This window comes from Drosophila subobscura, chromosome A, assembly GCF_008121235.1.
Source record: "Drosophila subobscura isolate 14011-0131.10 chromosome A, UCBerk_Dsub_1.0, whole genome shotgun sequence".
NCBI classification, from domain to species: Eukaryota; Metazoa; Arthropoda; class Insecta; order Diptera; family Drosophilidae; genus Drosophila; species Drosophila subobscura.
The window spans coordinates 15756363-15776927 of NC_048530.1; the positions used below are offsets into that span (position 1 = coordinate 15756363).

At 52.8% G+C, this 20565-nt stretch overlaps 2 protein-coding genes across 2 annotated transcripts; one reads left to right on the forward strand and one right to left on the reverse strand.

Annotated features, from left to right (window-relative positions):
* The first annotated feature begins 13637 nt into the window (after positions 1-13637).
* Positions 13638-15624, forward strand: LOC117901900 (cytochrome P450 306a1). Its single transcript, XM_034812869.1, has 3 exons — positions 13638-14088; positions 14151-14299; positions 14382-15624. The coding sequence occupies exons 1-3, from the start codon at positions 13719-13721 to the stop codon at positions 15576-15578; spliced, it is 1716 nt and encodes a 571-aa protein (XP_034668760.1). The 5' UTR covers positions 13638-13718; the 3' UTR covers positions 15579-15624.
* Positions 15625-16648: 1024 nt separating this feature from the next.
* On the reverse strand, positions 16649-20307 carry LOC117900894 (cytochrome P450 18a1). Its single transcript, XM_034811429.1, has 5 exons — positions 19333-20307; positions 18352-18473; positions 17797-18226; positions 17420-17684; positions 16649-17096 (listed from the first exon to the last, which is right to left on the reverse strand). The coding sequence occupies exons 1-5, from the start codon at positions 19724-19726 to the stop codon at positions 16688-16690; spliced, it is 1620 nt and encodes a 539-aa protein (XP_034667320.1). The 5' UTR covers positions 19727-20307; the 3' UTR covers positions 16649-16687.
* Positions 20308-20565: the final 258 nt, after the last annotated feature.

Sequence of the window (20565 nt, forward strand, 5' to 3'; positions counted from 1 at the left end):
GCAATATTTCTACTTTGCATAAGTAGAAATTTCATTTAATTTTGGGTTTTGAAGTTTTTTTTTTTTGAGTTTGGCTTGGTTTGGTTTTTGGCTTTTGGCTTTTGGCTTTTGGCTTTGGCTCTTTGTGTTTTATTTGCATTTCGTTGCCATTGCGGTCATTAATTTTATTTATTTTCCTTTTTTTTTGGTTAACTTTTAAACAAATCAAAACTGGTTGGGCGCCCCCTCGGGGCGAGTGTTTGCTGTTGTTTGTCGCTGTCTCTGGGACTGGGTCTTGGGTTTGGGCCGTGCCCTGGGCCGCTGTCAACATTCATAATTTGTCATCGAATGCGTTTGTAATTTGAAGTGATTAAGCATTTTGTTCGTGTTGTTTTTTGTTTCTGTTTGTTTGACTTGGTTTGCTTTTCGGCCGACTTAATTTTAGTTTCTGTGCCTGTGTGTGTGCCTGTGTGTGTGCCTGTGTGTGTGTGGGGCTTTGCACTTTCTCCAATTAAAATTAAATTAAATAATCGCCTCGGATTTTCGGAGTGTGTAACTTGGAAAGGGTATTTCGGGCACTAGACATGTGGAGACAAAAACGAAAACGACTTTGCCTCGGCCATTGGACATTCCATAACTTGGTGCAAGGTTCGTTCAAGCTTTGGATGTGAGAGATTTTGGAGTGCCCAGCACCTGACCCACTTCCGCAGTGAATCTGCTGGCACTCAGGCTTCTCCTGAGGGGCAAAGGACAGAACCCATTTGAGTCCTAGTGCTTGCTGCGCAGTCAGTGCCACATTCAGAGTCACAGTCAGAGTCAGCAGCCAGCATCGAGCACCGAGCACCGATGCGGGTTGAACAAACTTTGCAAAGAGTGTGGATACAAATTAAGCGCTTGAATTATCGTTTTGAAGGCCATTTCGGTATGAAAATGATCGCCGAACGAGGCTAGGCATGCGCAATAGCGGAGCTGCTTGCTGACTGCTTGCTGACTGCTTGCTGGTCCGCTGCTTGCGCGCTGCTTGCTGGCTGCTTGCTGGTTGCTCTGTGAGCGAACGCCAACGCGTGAGAAGTTGTTGGTGTGGAGAGCGATTCGATACGAAGGAGGAGAAGGAGAAGGAGAAGGAGGTGCTGTGCTGTGCTGTGCTGTGCTGCGAGGTGACGCTCAAAGTGCACAAAAGTTCAATAAACTAAAAAAGTGTCTTTTAAAACAGGTAAACACACACAGAGGCGCACACCAGAGACACATACAGACATGCAGCAGATAGACAGATGTACGTATGTACCCGCTATGTATGCTTAACATGTGTACATTGTTGTTGCTGCTGCTGCTGCTGCTGCAGTGAGGTGTCAGGCGAAATGCAGTTCTTGTCAAGCAAGCTGCCGGGGGAGCAGCTCCACTCCACTCCACAGCCACAGCCCCAGCACAGCCACTGACAGCCTCGAGTTGGCCAAGCGCATAAGAATAACTTATGTCCATATATCATAATCATAATCCCAACCCAAATCGAAGCGCTTTCTGCTTTGTTCGCTGCCTGTGCCGTGCCGTGGGTATCCCCCAGTCGAGCATTGGCCAATTCTGGCCAGCAAAAGTCAATGACTCCTAGTCCACCCGCATTGCGGCGGCGACTGTGCAGCTGTGTGTGCATTTTGAAAGTACTGAAAGGCAGAGACTGCAGCGGAGACTGCAGCGGAGACTGCAGCGGAGACTGCGACTGGCAGACATTACCCGTTTGGCCAGCAGTCGCCGCAGCATTGACTTCCTGCACAGGATCCACACACATGACTTGGAGTCGAGTTCCGCTGATGCGCCAGTCGAGGGAGAGACCCCATTCGGCGTGTCATTTGTCTTGGTCAAGTGGCAGGCGGGCAAGCAGTGCACAATCGATTCCGATACAAGTCGTCGAAACTTTCTCGCCGCTCGCCCAGGTGAAATGCCTCCAAAAAACTGGGCAGCAAGCAGCGCTAACCATTGCCAGCAAACAGTAATCAGAAGACAGCAACAACAACAACAAAAACAGAGCCAACAGACATCATCATCATACAACAACCCATCAACCTTTATGGGTTGCCAGTGCCACAAAGAATCTTGGCGGGGAGGGGGGAGACTGCTGCTGCTGCTGCCAGAGGTTTTTGAACTTTAGCTTTCGTTTTTGTCGGCCTTCTGCCAGCTGCCAGCTGATTCTTCTGACTTTGATTCTACATGGAGGAGATTGTTTGTTGCTGCTTTCTATTGATTGTTAGCCCAGAAGCTTGCTAAATGCAGCGACTGCTTGGCCAGAGAGCACTGCTTGCTTCACAGTTCCCAGTCCCAGTCCCCGTACCCGTACCCGTCCCCGTCCCCGTACCCGTCCCACGATCGTGCTCCAATTCGGTTGACCTAAAGCTGAGGCCCCAGCGAGTGCTTTCATATTCAAAGTTTCGTTGGAAACTCCGCGCCGAAGACCAACTACAAAAAAACAAAAACAAAAAGTGAAGAAGCGAGAGTTGGTCGTTGGCCGATGACGTTGGCGCGGCTCTTGACGCTGCTTTCTAATTGTTGTTGTTGCTGTTACCAGCTGGGTGCTGGCCACCAGCAGCTGATTAGAAGTTCCAGCAGTGGACACACAGACGGACAGACAGAGAGACAGCCCAAGCGATTGGCAAAACGACTGAGGCGAGCGACGACAGCGACGTCGCTGCGTGAACAGCGACTGCGACTGCAACGTTAACGGCGACTGCGGCAGCAAAGAGCTGGGGTTTGTCTTGGCCTGGCTTTGAGCCAGGCAAAGCGTTGAACATGGTACGGTACGGCATGAGTTGGGTTCGTTGACCGGCAAAGTTTTTGAAGTTTATTGCTGCGTTTGGCCCCGCTTTCGGTACATGGCAAATATGCAACCAGGAACACTGACAGAGACAGACAGAGAGAGAGAGAGAGAGAGAGAAAGAGAGAAAGAGAGAGCGAGAGCGAGAGCACACGTAACTCTCTCCATCTATTTATCTATGTGTACATCTTGCTCTCCCTCTCCCTCTCGCTCTCCCTCTCTCTCGCGTCTCAGCTGTGCCGCTCAGCTGTTCTAAGCGCCGTCTGCTTCTGCTTCTGCTTCCGCTTTTTGGCTCGTTTGACTCCGTTCAATGGCCGTTTCGTTCCTCGTCTTGGCCGCTCGCTGCTGCTGCTGCTGCTGCTGCTGCTGCTGCTGCTGCTGCTGCTGCTGCTGCTGCTGCTGCGTTGGTTCGTTGGTTGACTAAACTCTCGGACCGGACCTGGACCGTGCTTCAAAATGAGAGATGAGCGGTAAAGGGGGGGGGCGAGGCGAGGCGCTGCGGATCATTGATCTCGTCGCGTCTCGTCTCCGTTTCAAGTGTGTGGCTCTGGCTTCTCGGCGACTATTTTTGGAGCGGCGCTTAGATATTTTTGGCACGCTTCTTCCGGTGGTCGACGACCCTTTGGGTGTTCACCTCCCCTCCCTCCCCGCCCCACTCCAATGTCGCTGCCCACCCACACAAATGTGACAATTTGTATTCGCTTTTTATGGTCTCTTTATGGGATCTTTTTGTTGTTGCTGTTGCTGTTGCTGCTGTGACTTTTTCTGCTTTTGATTTTCGGTTTTCGGTTTCAGGGGTTGTCAAACCCTGCCGCTGTGGCTCTCAGCTGTTTCGGTCTCGCTGCCCGCTGCGGTCTGTCTCTCTGCTTGTTATGTAACACGAAAAGTCAACGCGATTCAGAGTGAGATGTGGGATATTTTTTGGGTAAGTTTATTGACTGCAGCGGGGGGTTTGCTTGGGGATGCTGCATCATCGATTGATGAAAGTTTTTTCGACCCTCGACTGGCAACGGTTCCGTTCCCTATATCCCCCCCACCCCTGGCTGCCCAGCGAGCGAGAAAGTTACCCGTAATAAATATTAACAAGCGACAAGGCAACAACAACAAACAAAAACAACAACAACAACAAGAGGCAGCAACAGGCAGTCGACAAAAATTCATTGAATACACGGCATAAAGTTTATTGACTTTTGATCCCAACGCATTATTGTTGGGGTGGGTAATGGTTTATGTTTTGTTTCTTTTCAGTTTTTCGCCAGTTTTGTTTTTGGGTATTTGTTGTTGTTGTTGCTGCTGGCATTTGCCGCTTGCCGTTCGCTCCTGCTGCTGCTGCTGCTGCTGCTGCTGTTTTGACTGCTCATAATGCATACGTAACGGTATCGACAGGAAGTTGTCGCTTGCTGTCGCTGTCGCTGTCGCTGCTGCTGCTGCTGCTGGATGCGGTTCGCTGCCGCAGGAGTTCATTCAATGCCGGCTCCAGCTTCGGTTCCAGTTTCGTGCCTGTTGCCTGTGGCGGTCTTTGATACGAGCGGGGTCGTTGCCGGGTTTGTTGTGATTCCGGGCAGCACGTGCTGCGCGCTGTTTAGCGGCCAAACTCAAGGTTGGCAGCGCCACGAGGAAGTTCCCCGGAGAAGTTGAATAATCTGTGAGCGGATGCGCACACCCACCCCCCTTATTAAGCGGACATTAACTGTCATTGTTGGCGTTCGCTCTCTTTGACTCCCCCTCTCTCTCTTTCTCTTTCTCTTTGGCTAGTTCGTGTCTTTGCAGTCATTCGTTTTGCATGGCGCAAAAGAGAGCGAGCGCAAAAAGTTCTGACAACGTTACGTTACTTCCCACGGGAGTGAGTGAGATGGTGGCAAATCAGCGCGAGCGAGCCCCGTTGCCAACGCGGATCGACTTTGTCTTCGCCTTCGCCTTCATCCCCGTCTCCGTCTCCGTCTCCATACCCATCTCCTTCACCAATTCGGTCTTCTCCCATCTTCCATCTCCCTTCTTCAGCCGGCTCCCGCTTTGTGTGCGGAGTTTTCTGGTTTGGCAGCTGCTGCTGCTTCTTGGGAACACTCACTCACTCTCACACACACACACACGCACACGCAGAGCCCGTCGTCTTCGTCGACGCGGTTCTGCATTTGTATATGTAGGTCTACGTCCGATTTTACTTTCACTTTTAAAGGTTTACGAACTTTTCTGTTTACAAGTCAACGTTGCTGTTGCCGGCAACGGCGACGTCGGCGTCGAAGACGTTGCGCACATTTCAAATGCTTCTTACACACACACACACACACACATCCAGCGCACACATGCGGTCCGAATGAAAAAGCACAGAGACAGAGAGACAGCGAGACAGCGAGAGGCCGAGCCGTGACAGAGGGTCGAAGGAAGTGAAGAGGGAGAAGGGAGGAAGACACGAACCCACCTGGCAGCAGACACAGACAGTGAAGCCTGTGCCATACTCTCTCAGTGTATATTCTTCGTTTACTGTGTTCATGCAGCCAGGGCCCACTGTGCAGCTGGTGGCTGGCGGTTGAGTCACACTGAGTCTTCGTGGAAGTGTGCGGCGTGCTTGGCTTATGTGTTGTGTTGCGGTGTGCTCAAGGAAGTCGCTGGCGCTGGCGCTGGTGCTTCAACTTCCTTGACATTGAAGCAAGGATTTTGGCCCCGCCATGCACTCGCCTCGGAAGTGACAGCAGCAGCAGCAACAGCAGCCGCAGCGACGCTGGCAGTAACATAAACAGCGACAGCGACAGCAGCTTGCGCGAATGGCTGTTTGTGTGTGTGTAATACCAATGCTGTTTTTTAGTCGGTCGGTCATTGACCGTTGCGGCTGAGACGCATTGACGCCGCTGCCATTGGCATGGTCGACGTCGCGGATGTGCTGCTGCTGCTGCGTCGCTGTTAATGTTGCTGTTGCTGTTGCTGTTATCCTGCCTCCTAACTTGGGCAAAAGCTAAAAGAGTGAGAGAAAGGGAGTGACAGACAGAGAGAGTGGGGGGCAAATATTGCCCAGCACAGCACTGATGACGACAACATTAGCTGCTGGCTGCTGGCTGTTGCTGTTTCTGTTTCTGCTTCTCCGCGCAGCTGCAGCGCCAGCATTCAGCATTCAGCAGGCAGCAGGCAGCGATGCTGTCGTCTACCGCAACTTGTTGGACAAGTTGACGGCCTACGTGAGTGTGTTCGCCGCGTGTTTTTGTGCATTGCATTGATTTGGAGTTGGAGGCTTGTGCGTTTACGTTTGTGTGTTTGCGCAAAAGTCAATGAACTCCCGCCCGCTACCGTCTGTTACTCGATCTTTGATCTGATCTGCCTGCAGCGGCGCACCGCACTTGCCGTGGGGGCGGCGTCTTGCTGCTGTTACTGCTAATGCTGCTCTGTAATGCTGCTGTTGTGGTTATGTTGCTCTCTTTCTCGCTGTTACTGCTGCTCTGCCTCTCGCTGCTGTTGATGCTGCTGCTGTTGCTGCCGCTGCTTTTGCTGATGGTGTGTGGAATTCGCACTAACACTGTTGCATTTGGGAATGTAGGTAAGCCACTTGGCAGCCACCAGCCAGCCAGCCAGCCAGCCGGATTACTGTTGTTGTTGTTTTTGTTGCTGTTGCTAACCTTTTTGCAATGCATTAGGCAACCGCCTGCCTCACTGTCAACACTTGCCTGCCCCCCCCACCTGTCGTCCCACTACCACCTGCCACGCCCCCCCACCGCCAAACGCCGACGCAGCACACCACAGCGGCCCGGCCTGAGTGCATTGATCTCGCCATTGAGCGCGACCAGGCCCCGAGTGCTTTGGCTCTGCCACTGACTCTCTCTGTATAAGGTGTATGTGTGTGTGTGTGTGTGTGTGTGTGTGTGTGTGTGGGGTATTGCATGACACAATGTCGTTGGCACAGTGACCGGAAAACAGATTGACTCAATGACTGACTGACTGGAGTTTTTTGTTGTGTTTTTTTCTTTCTTTTCTTTTCTTTCATTTTTCAAAATCAATGCCCCTGCCCCTGCCCCTGTCCATGGTCTTAGAATGCCAAGCCCCTCTTTTACAACACATGCCACATGCCATCCCTCCATGCCACAACATTCATCCATTCAGCCAGCCGAGTGGGCGACGGCACTTCTGCTGGCTGGCTGGCTGGCTGGCTGGCTGGCTGGCTGCCGCCATAGCCTACGGTTGTAGGCCAGCGGTCAACGACCGGCAGCCAGCAGCCAGCAGCCGCAGCGGCAACGACAGCAGTCGCCGCTTTGTGGCAGCAGCAGCAGCAGCAGCTCGGCTCCAACCAGTTGAACGACCCACTGAACCAACTTGTCATTTGACCATGTCGCTGTGCTGCTGCTGCTGCCGCTGCTGCTGCTGCAACGCCAGCGGCAGCGTGTGCCGAAACCCAAATCAGAGTACCCCACACCCCCCACTCAACTCAGATATGTCCTGAGCTGTGATTCAGGATCGGTAATTAGCCAGCTTGCCACATGCTTCGAGTACGTTTTGGTGCGCCCGTAGCATACCTCTTGGCGTTCAGTTGTGGCCCTTCGAGGCACTGCGCTCCGAGGGAAAGTCTCTTTAGAAATCAGAACTGCAAACGCAGCGACTGAGAGAGAGACGCTGGTGCCACGTCCGCGGCACTTCTGCAACATTTCACGAAGCGGCAGTTGCAGATGCAATTAAATTTGGCCTCAAAAAAGCAGCGCGGCAACTTGGCGGCACTTGGTGAAAACCTGGAGTGGCACCCAGTCCCAGTCCCAGTCCCAGTCACAGCGGGGTCAGGCAGCAATCAAATTGCGCCCGGGGTCAGTCAGTGGCGTTAAGGCAACATTTCATGCAACATTGTTGCGCCAAGCATGGGAACCGCAACGCGGCGTGCAGGAACGAAGGAGCAAAGGAACGATGGGAACGAAGGAACAGCGGAATGGGCTGCCAAATGTTTCAATTGCCTGCGCCACGGACTCGGCACGCGGCCAGTCAGAGATGCGCGCGTGAGCCACTCACGCAGCAGCAGGTGGCACACGCAGAGTTCTGCCTCCAGCAGGAGGTGCCTCCTGGCACGGACATAGCCACAATTGTGTGCTGCCACCTCCAAAAGTGCATTTGCATGCGGCGCATGAATCGAACTGAATCGCAATTGCATGCCGAAGGCTGATTAGCATGCAGCGATCGTACAGTTGTCGAGCAGTCGATAGTCGTTTGATGTTTGTCACTTTATATAATGCGACGCAGCAGCAGCAGCAGCAGCAGCAGCAGCAGCAGTTTTTTGGTGCTTCCCCGTAGTTCAGGGCTGATCTCAATCACTCTCCCCCGCTGCTACAGAGGCAACCCTCCCTCATGTCCGTCCGTCTGCCCCCACTCTGCCGATTTCAATTGAATACTTGTCGCCCGTAATTGAATTGCCAATTGGCAAATCGATGACATTGTAATCGCTCAGGCGCAATTCATGCAAATAGAAATGTGCGAGAAATGCGATGCGTTCGTTAATCTCAGGCCGACTGATTAGAAGCCAACGCCCACCCCTGCCCCCCTCAGTCGCAGTCCACAGCCACGCCAAGTGCGTGCTCAATGCGAGTCCATGGAGCGTTACACAATCAGAATCTGAATCCGAATCCGAATCAGAATCAAAGTTTCATTGAGCTTGTCACTCAATCGAACGAGCGAACGAAACGATCGATCGATCCTGGCACTGGCACTGGCACTGGCACTGGCATTATCCAATGCCTAGTCCAAGGCCCGTTCCATATTTTGTTTTGTTTCATTCACAAATTATCATAATACATAACTGCCTCGCTCTCTGGCAAATGCGCCTCTAAAGCAAATGTGGAGCTCAGCGTTGGGTTTACGGACGCTGCCCACTGCCCTTGCCCTCGCCCTCGCCCTCGCCCTCGTCCGGCCCTTGGCTGACCTTCGACTTGTTTTCCACTGGGCCAGTAGGAAATAAACACAACCTTGGTCTGGCCATTTGTAAGAGCTGTCAAGCTGGCCAGCAAAGAACTCCAAGCCCCAAGCCCCAAGCTCCAAGCAGCAGCGTTAATTCTGAGAGTTGAATGAACGCTTTCAATAGGAAATCCAAATCCAAATCCAAATCCAAATTGAAATCGAAATCTACAAAAAAAACCAAAAAAAAACGAAATCAAATCAACGGCTCGATGGAGTTTGTCTCTGTCTCTGAATCTGAATCCATCCACTGTCCGCTGACTCTCCTCTGTCCGCTGTCCGCTGTCTGCAGTCTGCAGTCCCAGTCCCAGTGCACTGTCCCCTGTCTCTATCCCTCATCCCTCATCCCAATCCCCTGTCTCTGCCGCTGCTACTTTTTGGTCATCTTCGCATTTTAGTTTCTGTTTTTTAAGCATCTGTGCCATTGATTAGTGTGGCGCTGTTTTATTAGCGACTATTCAGCTTCGATTGGTTTTTGGATTTTGGATTTGTCGCAGCTCGAGCCGATCGGCATCCATGCGATACGTTGACCCAAGCATTGCAGAACCTTGGAATTAGCATAAAACTGTTGGCTGCTCTACATAACGGACGGACGGACACACGAGCGGACAGACAGACGGACGGACTCTGGCAATGCTGATTGGCTGGGCTGTTGGATTGGGAGTGAAACTGTTCCCCGTGGCTTATGCCGCTGCCAGGATCAGTTGCTGTCTCAGTTTCTGAGACATGTGGGAGCCCTGGCCAAGTTCCATTCACTCGGTGGTGCTTTCCCTGGTGCAAAAAATCCCCCTGCCTGTAAATCCCACGAGCATGCGCCGCGTCGCAATATTCTTTGCGATGACTTCATTTAAGGCGCCAAAACGCAACGCCACCAACACCTCCACCCCTCCCACAAAACGTTGCCTCAGCTATCAGTTTGTGTGTGTGTGTGTTGCAGCTCTGTGTGCCTGTGTGTGTGTGTGTGTGTGTGCTTTGGGCAGGTGTCGAAACAATGTGTGGAGCGCAACTTAATTAGAATGTTGCCACATTTGTAGCCAGCCAGTCAGCCCGGCCAAATAAAAATGTCAGAACAAGTTGAGGCGGCAATTTGTCAACCGGCAACCGGCTGCCTAGACACGTGCCTCACCCAACCACCCGCAACCCCTTGGCCCAGACGCAACTTAACATTCGAAATGCATTTTTTGTTGCTTTTGCTTTTGTTTTTGTTTTCCGCGAGGGGATTGGGGCCTGTGCTGCCTGTGTCCATGTCCATGGATTCGTTCATGCGCAAGGTTTTTGATTTTGCTGACTGATCTTTTTGGCCACCCCCCGCAGCAGCAGCAGCAGCAGCAGCAGCAGCAGTTCGTAGCAGCAGCAGCAGTCGCTGCTGTGTCTTTGGGGTGCATTGCTCTTAAAATGGCTCAAAAGCCGTTGAACTGCGGGCAGTCGCAGCAGCCGCAACGGCGGCCAGAACTTGGGCTCGAACTCAGACTCGGACTCGGACTCAGACTCGGGCTGCTGCTGCTAAAAATGTTGCATGCTTATTCTAGCCAAGACAGCCAAGAAGTTGGCTTTTAGCAGAGAGACCCGAGCCAAGTGACGGCACTGGCAAGGTGACCGTCTTCACCACAGGGTGCGGGTGATCCTCTTTGGGGCACCAATAGCGCTATTTCCATGCCCTTCTCTGAGCGTGGTGACGAAGGACCAGCGCACAACGTCACCTTGTTGGCAATTTCACCTTGCGCTAGTGTGCGGGAGAGGGGAGGGGAGGGGGATCCCTCTTCTAGCTCGTGTCATCTGTGCCGTTCTCTCTTCAGTGAGGGTGGGTGGCGCAACTCTCACTCATCTTTGCTGCTCTCAGCTTGGCTCTGCCGGCGGGTGGTGGGTAAGCCCAGCGCTCACTTACCTTCGCTCTTCGCTGCTCTCAGCTCTCGGTTCTTAGCTCTCTGTGGGCTGCGTGGGTGTAAGAGACAGAGACGGTGGCTGAGATTTGGGCAGCGACTGCAGCGGCGACTGCGACTGAGGCTCCGAATGACGCCGTTGAAACCGAGAATAAGAAAACGAAAATGTGACCAAATGTAAATGATGTTTTAATTGTGTTGCTGCTGGACGCTGCCGCTGCTGCATTCGCTGCTGTTACACCCTCTGGCGCTGCAGCTCTTGCCTCTGCCGCTGCCGCTGCCGCTGCCACTGCTGTTCTTAGTTTCTGGCAGCTACTGGAATCTACTGGCACGTTCTTTTGGCTGTGATTGCGACTGTGATTCGTATTTGCTATTGGCTATTGCGCCGTTTTGCGAGGGGTTAAATGAACGCTCGGCGTTCGCTCGGCACTCGCTTGCTCCATGAAAGATGTCAAGGTATCTGTAAAATTTGTATTTGATTTTGTACGCCAATCACATCCACTTTGTGCAAGCAAACTGCTCGAGCTGCACCGAAACACACACACACAGAGAGGGACCGAGTGGCGGACAGAGAGACAGACGGAGACAAAGCAATGGACAAAACGATGTGCAGGCTGTGCATTCGCGTGTAAATATGTAAAATGTTACTATTTATTGTACGTAAATGGTGCATCGAAGGGTGATGAATGTGTGGCAGTTATGGAGCAGAATCTTCTTAGTCTCCGTACTCCTTTCAGGCGCTGCTTCAGTCTCGAGTCCTCTGCTCGCTTCGCTTCTCTTCTCTGCTTTGCTCTGATCCTCTCAGTGCTGCTCTGCTCACCTCTCTGCTTTGCTCTGCTCTGCGCTGCGCTGCGCTGCTCTCCTCTCTTCTTTGCTCTGCTCTTCCCTGCTTTTGGCGTTTGGCGTTTGGCTGTCTTGGCGATGACGAACTTTACCCCACCCCACGACCCAGTCTCTGTGTGTCGTGTGCGGTGTCTTCTTTGGGTCTAGAATTGCTTGCGCTCATCAAATTCCGCACGAGAAAACTCCACACTAGTCCACTGTTGCTAGTCCCCCCGCTGCAGTGTCAGCTCCGGGAGGGAATTCGAGTGGACAGCTGGCGAAGGGGCAGACTCATGCACTCAACCTTGGACTTTGCGACACAGCCAGAGATGCTCCATTAATAGCTTCATAAATAAATGAACGAATTCAGCAATAAGTTTGGAGCTGGGCTGGGCTGGGCTGGGGCTTTAATTACGAGTCATGTGGCACATGCTCGTGCACGAGCCCCCTCAAGAAATACTAGAAGCGGGCAAATGTCAGCAGAGAAAAGAAGAGAGCGAGGGAGCCAGGGAGCGAGGGAGGGGGGAGAGATGGAACAGCAGCGTGGCAAAATTGGGTTAAGAAATAAAGCAGTGCAAACTACCTTGACACATTTTGTACCCCCGAAGCTGAAGCGAGCTCTGGCGCAGCTCTGGAAATGGGTGGAAATATACGCAGAAAAGAAGAGGCAGAACAAAGGGAGAGGTGGAGAGGTGGAGTGGGGAGAGGTGCTGTGGCTGTGGCTGTGGCTGGATGAAGTTGTGCTTCCTATCTATGCGCCATTCAGCGATTCGTTTCGAGTGGCTCTCCGCAGCGCCCATTATCAATAATTAATCAATAATGTTGCAATGTCTCATACAAAATAAATAACTTTACACAATGTACAACAAAGTGTCGCTGTCCCTGTCCCTGTCCCTGTCTCTCTCTCTGTCTCCCCGTCTCCGATAAGAGCAGGCAAACACGCGCCACGTGAGCTGCCCATAGCTTGGCCCCGTTTAGCGCTTCCATTTCCAAACATTTTCGGTGTGCAATGCCGCTGATTAGGCAGCAAAAGCTGTCAGTCATCAGTGCAAAGTGTCCCCCACTCCACTCGCTTGGCCCTAGGCTAGGCCTGCGCAGAAGGTTTAAAAATAAGTCGCTGGGCGGGCAGGTTCATGTCCTTTTGCGCTGGGATATTGCCCCGCGGCAGGCCAATGATCTTCTCGTTTGTTGAACCCCAACACGAGACGCAGCATTGAGGAAGGAGGAACGTGATGCGTGGCAACTGCCGACAGCAGACAGCAGACAGCAGACTGGACCAAGCAACAATACAAAAAGAATGAAAGAAACGCTCCAATGTGGATCTGCTCTGCTGGCATCTTGCAGGTCCCTCTGCCGCGCCCGCTGCCGCTCCTTTGTGCTGCAGTCAATGCCCCTGCGGCTGGGTTCTATTTTAGCGCATGGCCATTGGCCCTGAACTTGTTTTAAGCTGGCCGCAGTCCAGTCTCGATGCGCTTGGAAATCCCTGCTGCTGCACGCCGCAACAGTAAATTCCACGGCACAGGCAAAACCTTCCTCTTTCTGCCACACAAACAAAATCTGCAAATTGCGCAGAATTAGAGCGACGAAATGGAAAGGCAATTGCATAAATTTCGTATGCAAAAGGGAACGAGAGATATGTAGATATGTCCCGCTGTTTCACTGTCCCAACGTCCCGCTGTCCCGCTGTCCCACTGTTTCGCTCTCTCTCTCTCTCTCTCTCTCTCTCTCTCTCTCTCTCTGTGTGTGTCTCTGGGGAAACCCGATTCCAATCGACAACGATCGTAGCTAATTCACGCCAGGAGCGGACTGCGCCTATTTGTGGCCTGCGCCAGAAGGGCTTCAGAATGCGCTACCCGCGCACGCTGCTCGAGCACTTCCCTATTCCACTTCTGTGCAGCATCTGTTTGGGCTTAATTTATGTGCATCTCGATTTTCCCAGCATTGATTTTATTTTCAAATTTCTGTTGTGTATTCTAAAACGCAACGGGAAGAACCCAGAGCCAGAGCCAGAGCTCCGCCCGCCGCTCGCCGCCTCCGTCTTCGTGTCCAGATTGATGTCTGGCCTTCGCTGGGTGCTTCCACCCCGGGGTTCCTCTTTGGGTTTCCTCTTTGGGTTCCTCTTTGCTTTCCCACTTTGCTGACGCAGGGCCGCCTCGCTTTTGGCTGTTTGCCTGTTTGCCTGTGTGGATTTTTGCATTTTGTGGCCGCGACTCGTTTCAAAATTCTAAAGAAATTCCAGTAATTGAAGAGCATTGCTGGCGACTGGACGTTTCCGCTTGCCAAAACTCGAAGAGAAAAAGAGAGAGAGAGAGAGAGAGAGAATGTCGTTCGCATCCTTCGACTGGCTGCCGTTGTCCGGTCACACTTTGTGCCTGCTGCTGGTGCCGGGTCTGCTGATCCTCATCATCCTGTGGCTCTGCGATCATCAGTATGACAAAGTGCTGGGTCGCCCACCGCCGGGTCCTTGGGGTCTGCCATTCGTTGGCTACTTGCCCTTCATCAATGCCCGAGCGCCACACAAAACGCTGCAGACGCTGGCCCGCCGCTACGAGGGCATCTACCAGCTGCGCATGGGCAGCGTCAAGGCGGTGATCCTCACGGACGTGGCCTTGGTGCGCGAGTTCTTTCGCCACGAGGCGATGTCCGCCCGTGCGCCGCTCTACCTCACGCACGGCATTATGGGTGGATACGGTAAGGACATGCCTCGTGGCCTGTAACCCCTCCTGACTCCTGACTCCCTCTCTGATTTGCAGGCATCATTTGTGCTGCGGGTGCCATTTGGAAGCATCAGCGGCGCGAGGTCATCGACTGGCTGAAGGCCTTGGGCATGACACGGCGCCCGGGAGAGACGCGCAGCCGCCTCGAGCAGCGCATCGGCCGGGGCGTGGATGAGTGTGTCAAGGTGAGTGGCCAGAAGCTGAGCCTTCCCCCCGCACGCATTCCCTCTTCACGTTTCTTCCCTCTTCCGCCACTCTGCTGCGCAGCTCTACGAAACGGCCGCCACGCTGTGCCCCCTGTTCGATCCGGTGCCCGCTCTCCAGCACACACTGGGCAACATTATCAACGACTTGGTGTTCGGCGTGACGTACGCGCGGCAGGACCCCGACTGGCTGTACCTGCAGCGACTGCAGGAGGAGGGCGTCAAGCTGATTGGCGTCTCGGGCGTCGTCAACTTCCTGCCCTGGCTGCGACGCCTGCCGTGGAACGAGCGCAACATTCGCTTCCTGCTGCAGGGCAAGGCCCGGACGCATGCGCTCTACGATCGCATAGTGGCGCGGTGCGAGAAGCGGCTGCAGGAGCTGCAGGTGGAGCATCGGGAGAGGCAGCGACAGCGCCAGGCGAACAGGGAGCAGGCGGAGGCGGAGGCTGAGGCGGAGGCACAGCAAAACGAGGACCAGGAGCAGCCCGAGCAGGAGGAGGAGCAGCAGCAGCAGCAGGAGGATGTCTCCGACTCGGACACAGACTCCTATGAGCCCACATGCATTCTGGAGCACTTCCTCATCAATCGCGTGCCCTTCTCGGAGCTCTACTGCGACGAGCAGCTGCGCCACCTGCTCGCCGATCTGTTCGGTGCCGGCGTGGACACCTCCCTGGCGACGCTCCGCTGGTTCCTGCTCTTCATGGCCCGCGAGCAGCGCTGCCAGCGGCGGCTGCACGAGCTGCTGCTGCCGCTGAGTGCCACGCCCCTGCTGGAGGAGCTGCAGTCGCTGGCCTACCTGCGCGCCTGCCTCTCGGAGGTGCAGCGCATACGGAGCGTCGTGCCACTGGGCATACCGCACGGCGCCGAGCGGGACTTCACCGTCGGCAAATATCGCATTGCCGCCGGCAGCATGATCGTCTCCCTGCAGTGGGCCATCCACATGGACCCCGAGGCGTGGCCACAGCCGGAGCTCTTCCGGCCGGAGCGCTTCCTCAACGAGGAGGGCCACTACTCGGCACCGCCGCAGTTCATTCCCTTTCAGACGGGCAAACGCATGTGTCCCGGCGATGAATTGGCCCGCATGATGCTCACCCTCTTCGCCGGTCGCATTCTGCGCCAGTTTCACGTGGAGCTGCCGCCAGGCACGGAGGTGGACATGGAAGGCGAGTCCGGCATTACCCTGGCGCCCGCTGCCTATCAGCTGCGCTTCACGAAGCTCTCCATGGAGCAGAAAGGGCAACTGGACCAGGAGCAGCACTAAAAGGAGTGGCACCTTCACTTCTCCTTCATTTGTTGTTCCTAACATTTTTTTATTCCCGCATTTGTTTTGTTGGTTTAATTTTTGCTAAATATATTTTCGTTTTTTTTGGTGTATTTTAAATGTCGATGCTTCGATTTCTTATGCAAATGTTGTGGCATTTGGCCAGGGAAGCGGACACGCAGCACCCCTTTTGTGCACTCTCCTTGGGTGGCTCTGCCAGCGGCATATCGCAGATTCTTCCATGCAATTTTTTTAAGTTTTTTTGGAGACATTTTGCTGCAACATTTTGCCCAAAAATGTGTTGACCATTGTGAGTGCAGGCTGCGGTGCAGCCAGCAGGAAATGCTGGTTGGATCAGGCTCTGCCATCTTCCATTTGTTTTTTAATTGTTTTATTTTTTTTTATTTTTTTTTTATCTTTAGATTGCTAAAAACAAGCCATACCCCGACCCACTGCACCATTTCATATGTTATTTTGTTTCAGCATAATTTTTATTTGTATTTATTTTTTTATTTTATTTTATTTTTTTTTTTAAATTTTTATTTGTATTTATTTTGTGTTGTTTGTTGCTATTGTAATTGTTGTTGTTTTTTGTTGTGTGCTCGTAAGACTAAACCACAGTTTGTTTTGATTGTTGTTTGAACAATGAACGACTAAAAACTAAAAACTAAAACTAAAAACTACTAAAAATAAAACAAATAAAATAAACTTAGCTCAAGCTAAACTAAACTTAAGTGGACAGAGACGAATAGCAAAGGCCTAAAAATATATTATTATATTAATAATTAATATTTAATAATTAAAAAAAACATTATGGGTCTACGGTTTTGTTTACAATTAATTGAACACAGCTTCTTGGGGGTGAAAGAATAGAATTGGTTTGTTTTTTTTTTTTTTTCGCGCAGTCCTTTCTGCCTGCCACACGCGGAGGGGGTGGGGGTGGGGGTGCTGGAGTGGTGTCTACTAACACTAAGGAGGGGTGGGGGGTAAGCGTGGGGCCTGGCTTGCTTCTTGCTGTTTTTTTTTTAATTTCTGTTTTTTGTGTTATTTTTTTTTTTTGGTAGGAACAAAACCGTGCTCTGTGGCTGCTGCGGCTACGCTCGGGGCCATCAGTTGGCGCCAACATTTCGCACATGATGCGGCTCGCTGGCCGTCGGTGCCAGGGGTCGGCGCTTGAGGCAGACCTTGAACGCCTCCGGGGTTATGGTGGCGCCCACATTGCCCTTGAGGCTGGGCAGCGGCTGGCCGGCGGGCAGGGCAATGTCGAAGCAGTGCATGAACGAGGCGAAGAACAGGAAGAGCTCCATCTTGGCCAGCACATCGCCCAGGCACATGCGGCGGCCCACGCCGAAGGGTATGAAGTACTCGGGCTTGCGCACCTTGCCCTCGGTGTCGACGAAGCGCGAGGGACGAAACTCCTCGGGCTTCTCCCACAGATTGGGGTCCATGTGGACGCTGTTGATCAGCGGGATGACATGGGAGCCGGCCGGTATGGTGTACCCATTGAGTTCGACATCTCTGCGAAAGAGCCAACGGGCAGGGGGGAGGGAGGGTAGATTGCGATTAGTTAGGAGCGTGCCAGGCTGAGCATTTTCAACGATCAACGACCAACGATCATGGGGTGTGGGCTGTGGGGTGTGGGGGGACTGCACTCTAATCTCTGGCAGCGCCAAAAGTGGGCCACTGCGCCAGAGGCTGGTGCAGCCACGACAATGAATGACAATCGACGCTGTGCGTAGATCGGCGATCGGTGATCGGTGATCTTTCGGTGTGAATGAACGGACTGGAAGTGCGTAAGCACATCCCAAGGGGGCTCGATGATAGCTCGGGGCGTGGCTTACCTTGTGGGCGAGTGCGTTGTGGCCAATGGCACAATGCTGGAGCGACGCATTGACTCCAGAATGGTTGACTCGGTCACGGGCAGATACTGCAAGTCCTCGATGGTGGGCAGACGGTGGCGTCCCACCACCTGGTCGAGCTCATCCTGGACGCGACGCATCTCCTTGGGATTGCGCAGCATGAACACGTTGATCCAGAGCAGCGTTGTCTTGATGGTCTCCATGCCGGCGGAGAACAGATCGATGATCACCTGCACCAGTTGCTCCTCTGCAAGAGGAACACAAGCAAAAAGGCGAAGGCAAATGCGTCAGAGGATGCTCAGGATGTGGCACTGGGGCATGGGTGTGGGCGTGCATGTGGGAAGGGTGCCTCGACTCACCATGATTCTTGCCATCAAACAACTCCGCATCGGTGCCCTCGGCCTTGGCCTTCTCGATCTCGCACAGGTAATAGTCCACCAAATCGCGCACATTGTGCGGGTCGAAGCTGCGCTTGTGATCATCGATGACATCCTGGTAGAAGCGCTGCATTTCCGCACGGTTCTGGGCAATCTTGTTCTTGGCCGTCGATATGCTGGGGAAGCACTGCATCGTCGGGATGTAGTCCACGGTGTGGATCTCGCCGAACAGCCGCATGCCCTCCTCGATGAGGAAGTTGAAGCGCCTGAACTTGGGATCATCGATGCTGAAGCGCGTGGACATCATCAGGCTGCAGATGACATTGCTGACGGCCACCGAGATGACGGGCGACAGGTCAATCGGTTGCCCGTCGCTCGCATGCAAATGTCCAATGAACTCGTGCACTTCCGTCTGCAGGGGCAGGGGCAGGGGAAAAGGAGAACAGAAGCGAGAAGGGAGCGCGTCAGCAAGAGGGGTTGGAGAGGGGGTTGGGGGGTGTGTGTCTGCTGTCCTTTTTGCTGGGACTGTACACTCACCATAATGCGCTTCTGCATTTGCTGCTTGCCATTGCCCATGTAGGTCATGCCGAACTGTCGCAGTTTGTCGTGCAGAAAGCGTCGCTGATCCTTCCACAGCTTGCCAGTGCTATTGATGATGCCTGCGCGAGAACAAACGGAGAAAGAGGAGGAGAAATTGAGACGCTGTCTGGTGTGGGAACGATGGAAAAGGAACTGCTTGTCATTTAATTGAGGTAGGCTCTTGCTCTCTCTCTCTCCACTCTCCACTCTCCACGCTGCAAGATGGGGAGATTACGCTTGCCCCACTTTTGTTTCGGTTGAGAATTGTTTGGGTGCCAGAAAAGAAATCACAGCCGTAGCCAACAATGTAAAATAAAAACCCAGCAACAAAAAAAACACTCAACAAATTCAACAAAAAACAAAAGCGGAGAAAAATGTCGTGCATTATCATTTAATTCAACCGAAAACAACAACAAAAAGTGCAGCTTAAGTGCAGCAAAAAACAAAAACAAATAAACAGCGAAAGACGCGAAATCGAAATCAAAATAAAATGTACAAAAATGTACAAAAATATTAAAAACAAAAGCCGCAAAAATATGAATAAAAAAATGTACAAAAAAATAATATGTAACGGAGCCACAAAGAAATTTCTTCACTTAATTGAAACTTAAATACAATTTTCGCTGTGGCACTTTTGAGGGTTTTTTAATTGCAGCTTTGCACTGCTTGCTTTTGGTGCAGCAAGCAGCAAGCAGAAGCCGAAGCCGCAGCAGAAGCAGTTCCTGCCCGTCGTTAGGGTTCAGTGTGTGCGCTGATTATATTTATTTGTATTTTTATTTACTTTTATTTTTATTTTCTCCTCTTTTGTATTTTTCCACAACACTCGCGCGCAAAAAAGCGCTGGCTGGCGCAGGGCGCGTGGATTAAATGTGGTAAAAGGCAAACCCAAGCGAAACCATCTACAGGGTGTGGGTCCGTGGATCTTTGTGCAACACTCACCATAGCCATTGAGGGTCTGCATGAACGGCGTGTCCGGTCGTCCTGTGAACTCCTCACGGCGAAAGCACTCGCGTATCATTTTGTAGTCGCTCATGACGACGGTCAGCTGGCTGCCGAGGCGCGTGGAGAAGAGCGATCCGTACTGCTTGGCCAGCTCCATGAAGCGTGTGTGCTTCTCGTTGCCCATGAACAGCAGATAGCCGATGACGGGCAGGCCCCAGGGGCCGGGCGGCAGCTTGCGCAGCTCCCGATAATTTCTTAGCAGCCACTGCAGCAGGCTGACCAGCGCCAGGAAGCCGAGGAACACCAGCAACAGGTGCTGGGCATCGGCGTCCTGCTGCTGCACCTGCAGCTTCCGCAGCAGAAACTTTATCAGATACGAGTCGGCCAGCATTTTGTCGTCGTCGTCGTCGTCGTCGTGTGTGGGGTGGGTTCGGGTTGGGTTGAACTTTACTGGGCGACGCTTTGGAGATCCTGCTGGGATCTGTCTCTCTCTCTCCCTCTCTCTCTCTCTCGGGGGGACTTCAGTTGTGGATGGATTGCAGTGAAGTGTCTTTTCTATTTGTTGCACTGCTGCTCGGCCATTTGATTTTTACTTGCGACTTGTGTGTGGCACTTAACAGAAAAAAATGTTTTCTCAAGATATTGTGTGGGGCCGAACCAAAAAAAAATTAATTTAATTTTTTGTTTGTGTGTTTTTGGGTGAATCTTTGGGTGAATCGCAATAATTTCGAATTGCTTTGATGGTGTTTTGAAAACGGAAAAAAAATAATATTTGCTGCGTGCTCGGGGCGCTTGGTCGGTGGTCGGTGGCGGAGACGGAGACCCGGAGACGATTTCGCGTCGAGCGTTTATAAATTTCGACTAATGGCTCGACCGTATGTCCTTGCCACTTTTATAACAATTCGAGCCCGCTTCGAGCGAGCGGCAGAGCGCCGAACGAATGATCGACGGCGGCGGCGCGGCTCGGTCTCGGGCTCGGTTTCGGTTTCGGGCTCGGTTTCGTGGCTCGGGCTCGGGCTCGGGCTCATGCTCGGTTTCGTAGCTCGCGGCTCGCGACTCGCGGCTTGCGGCTCGGTCTCGCGCGCTCGGGCTCGGCTTCAAACCCCAAGCGCCTTTGTTGTTTTCGTTGTCCGCGCGGCCGAGATATTGAAATATTGAGGCATGCACAGTCCCTATACCCACCAATATCACCACCGCCGTCGCTGATCCGCTGATCGCTGCCCGCTGCGC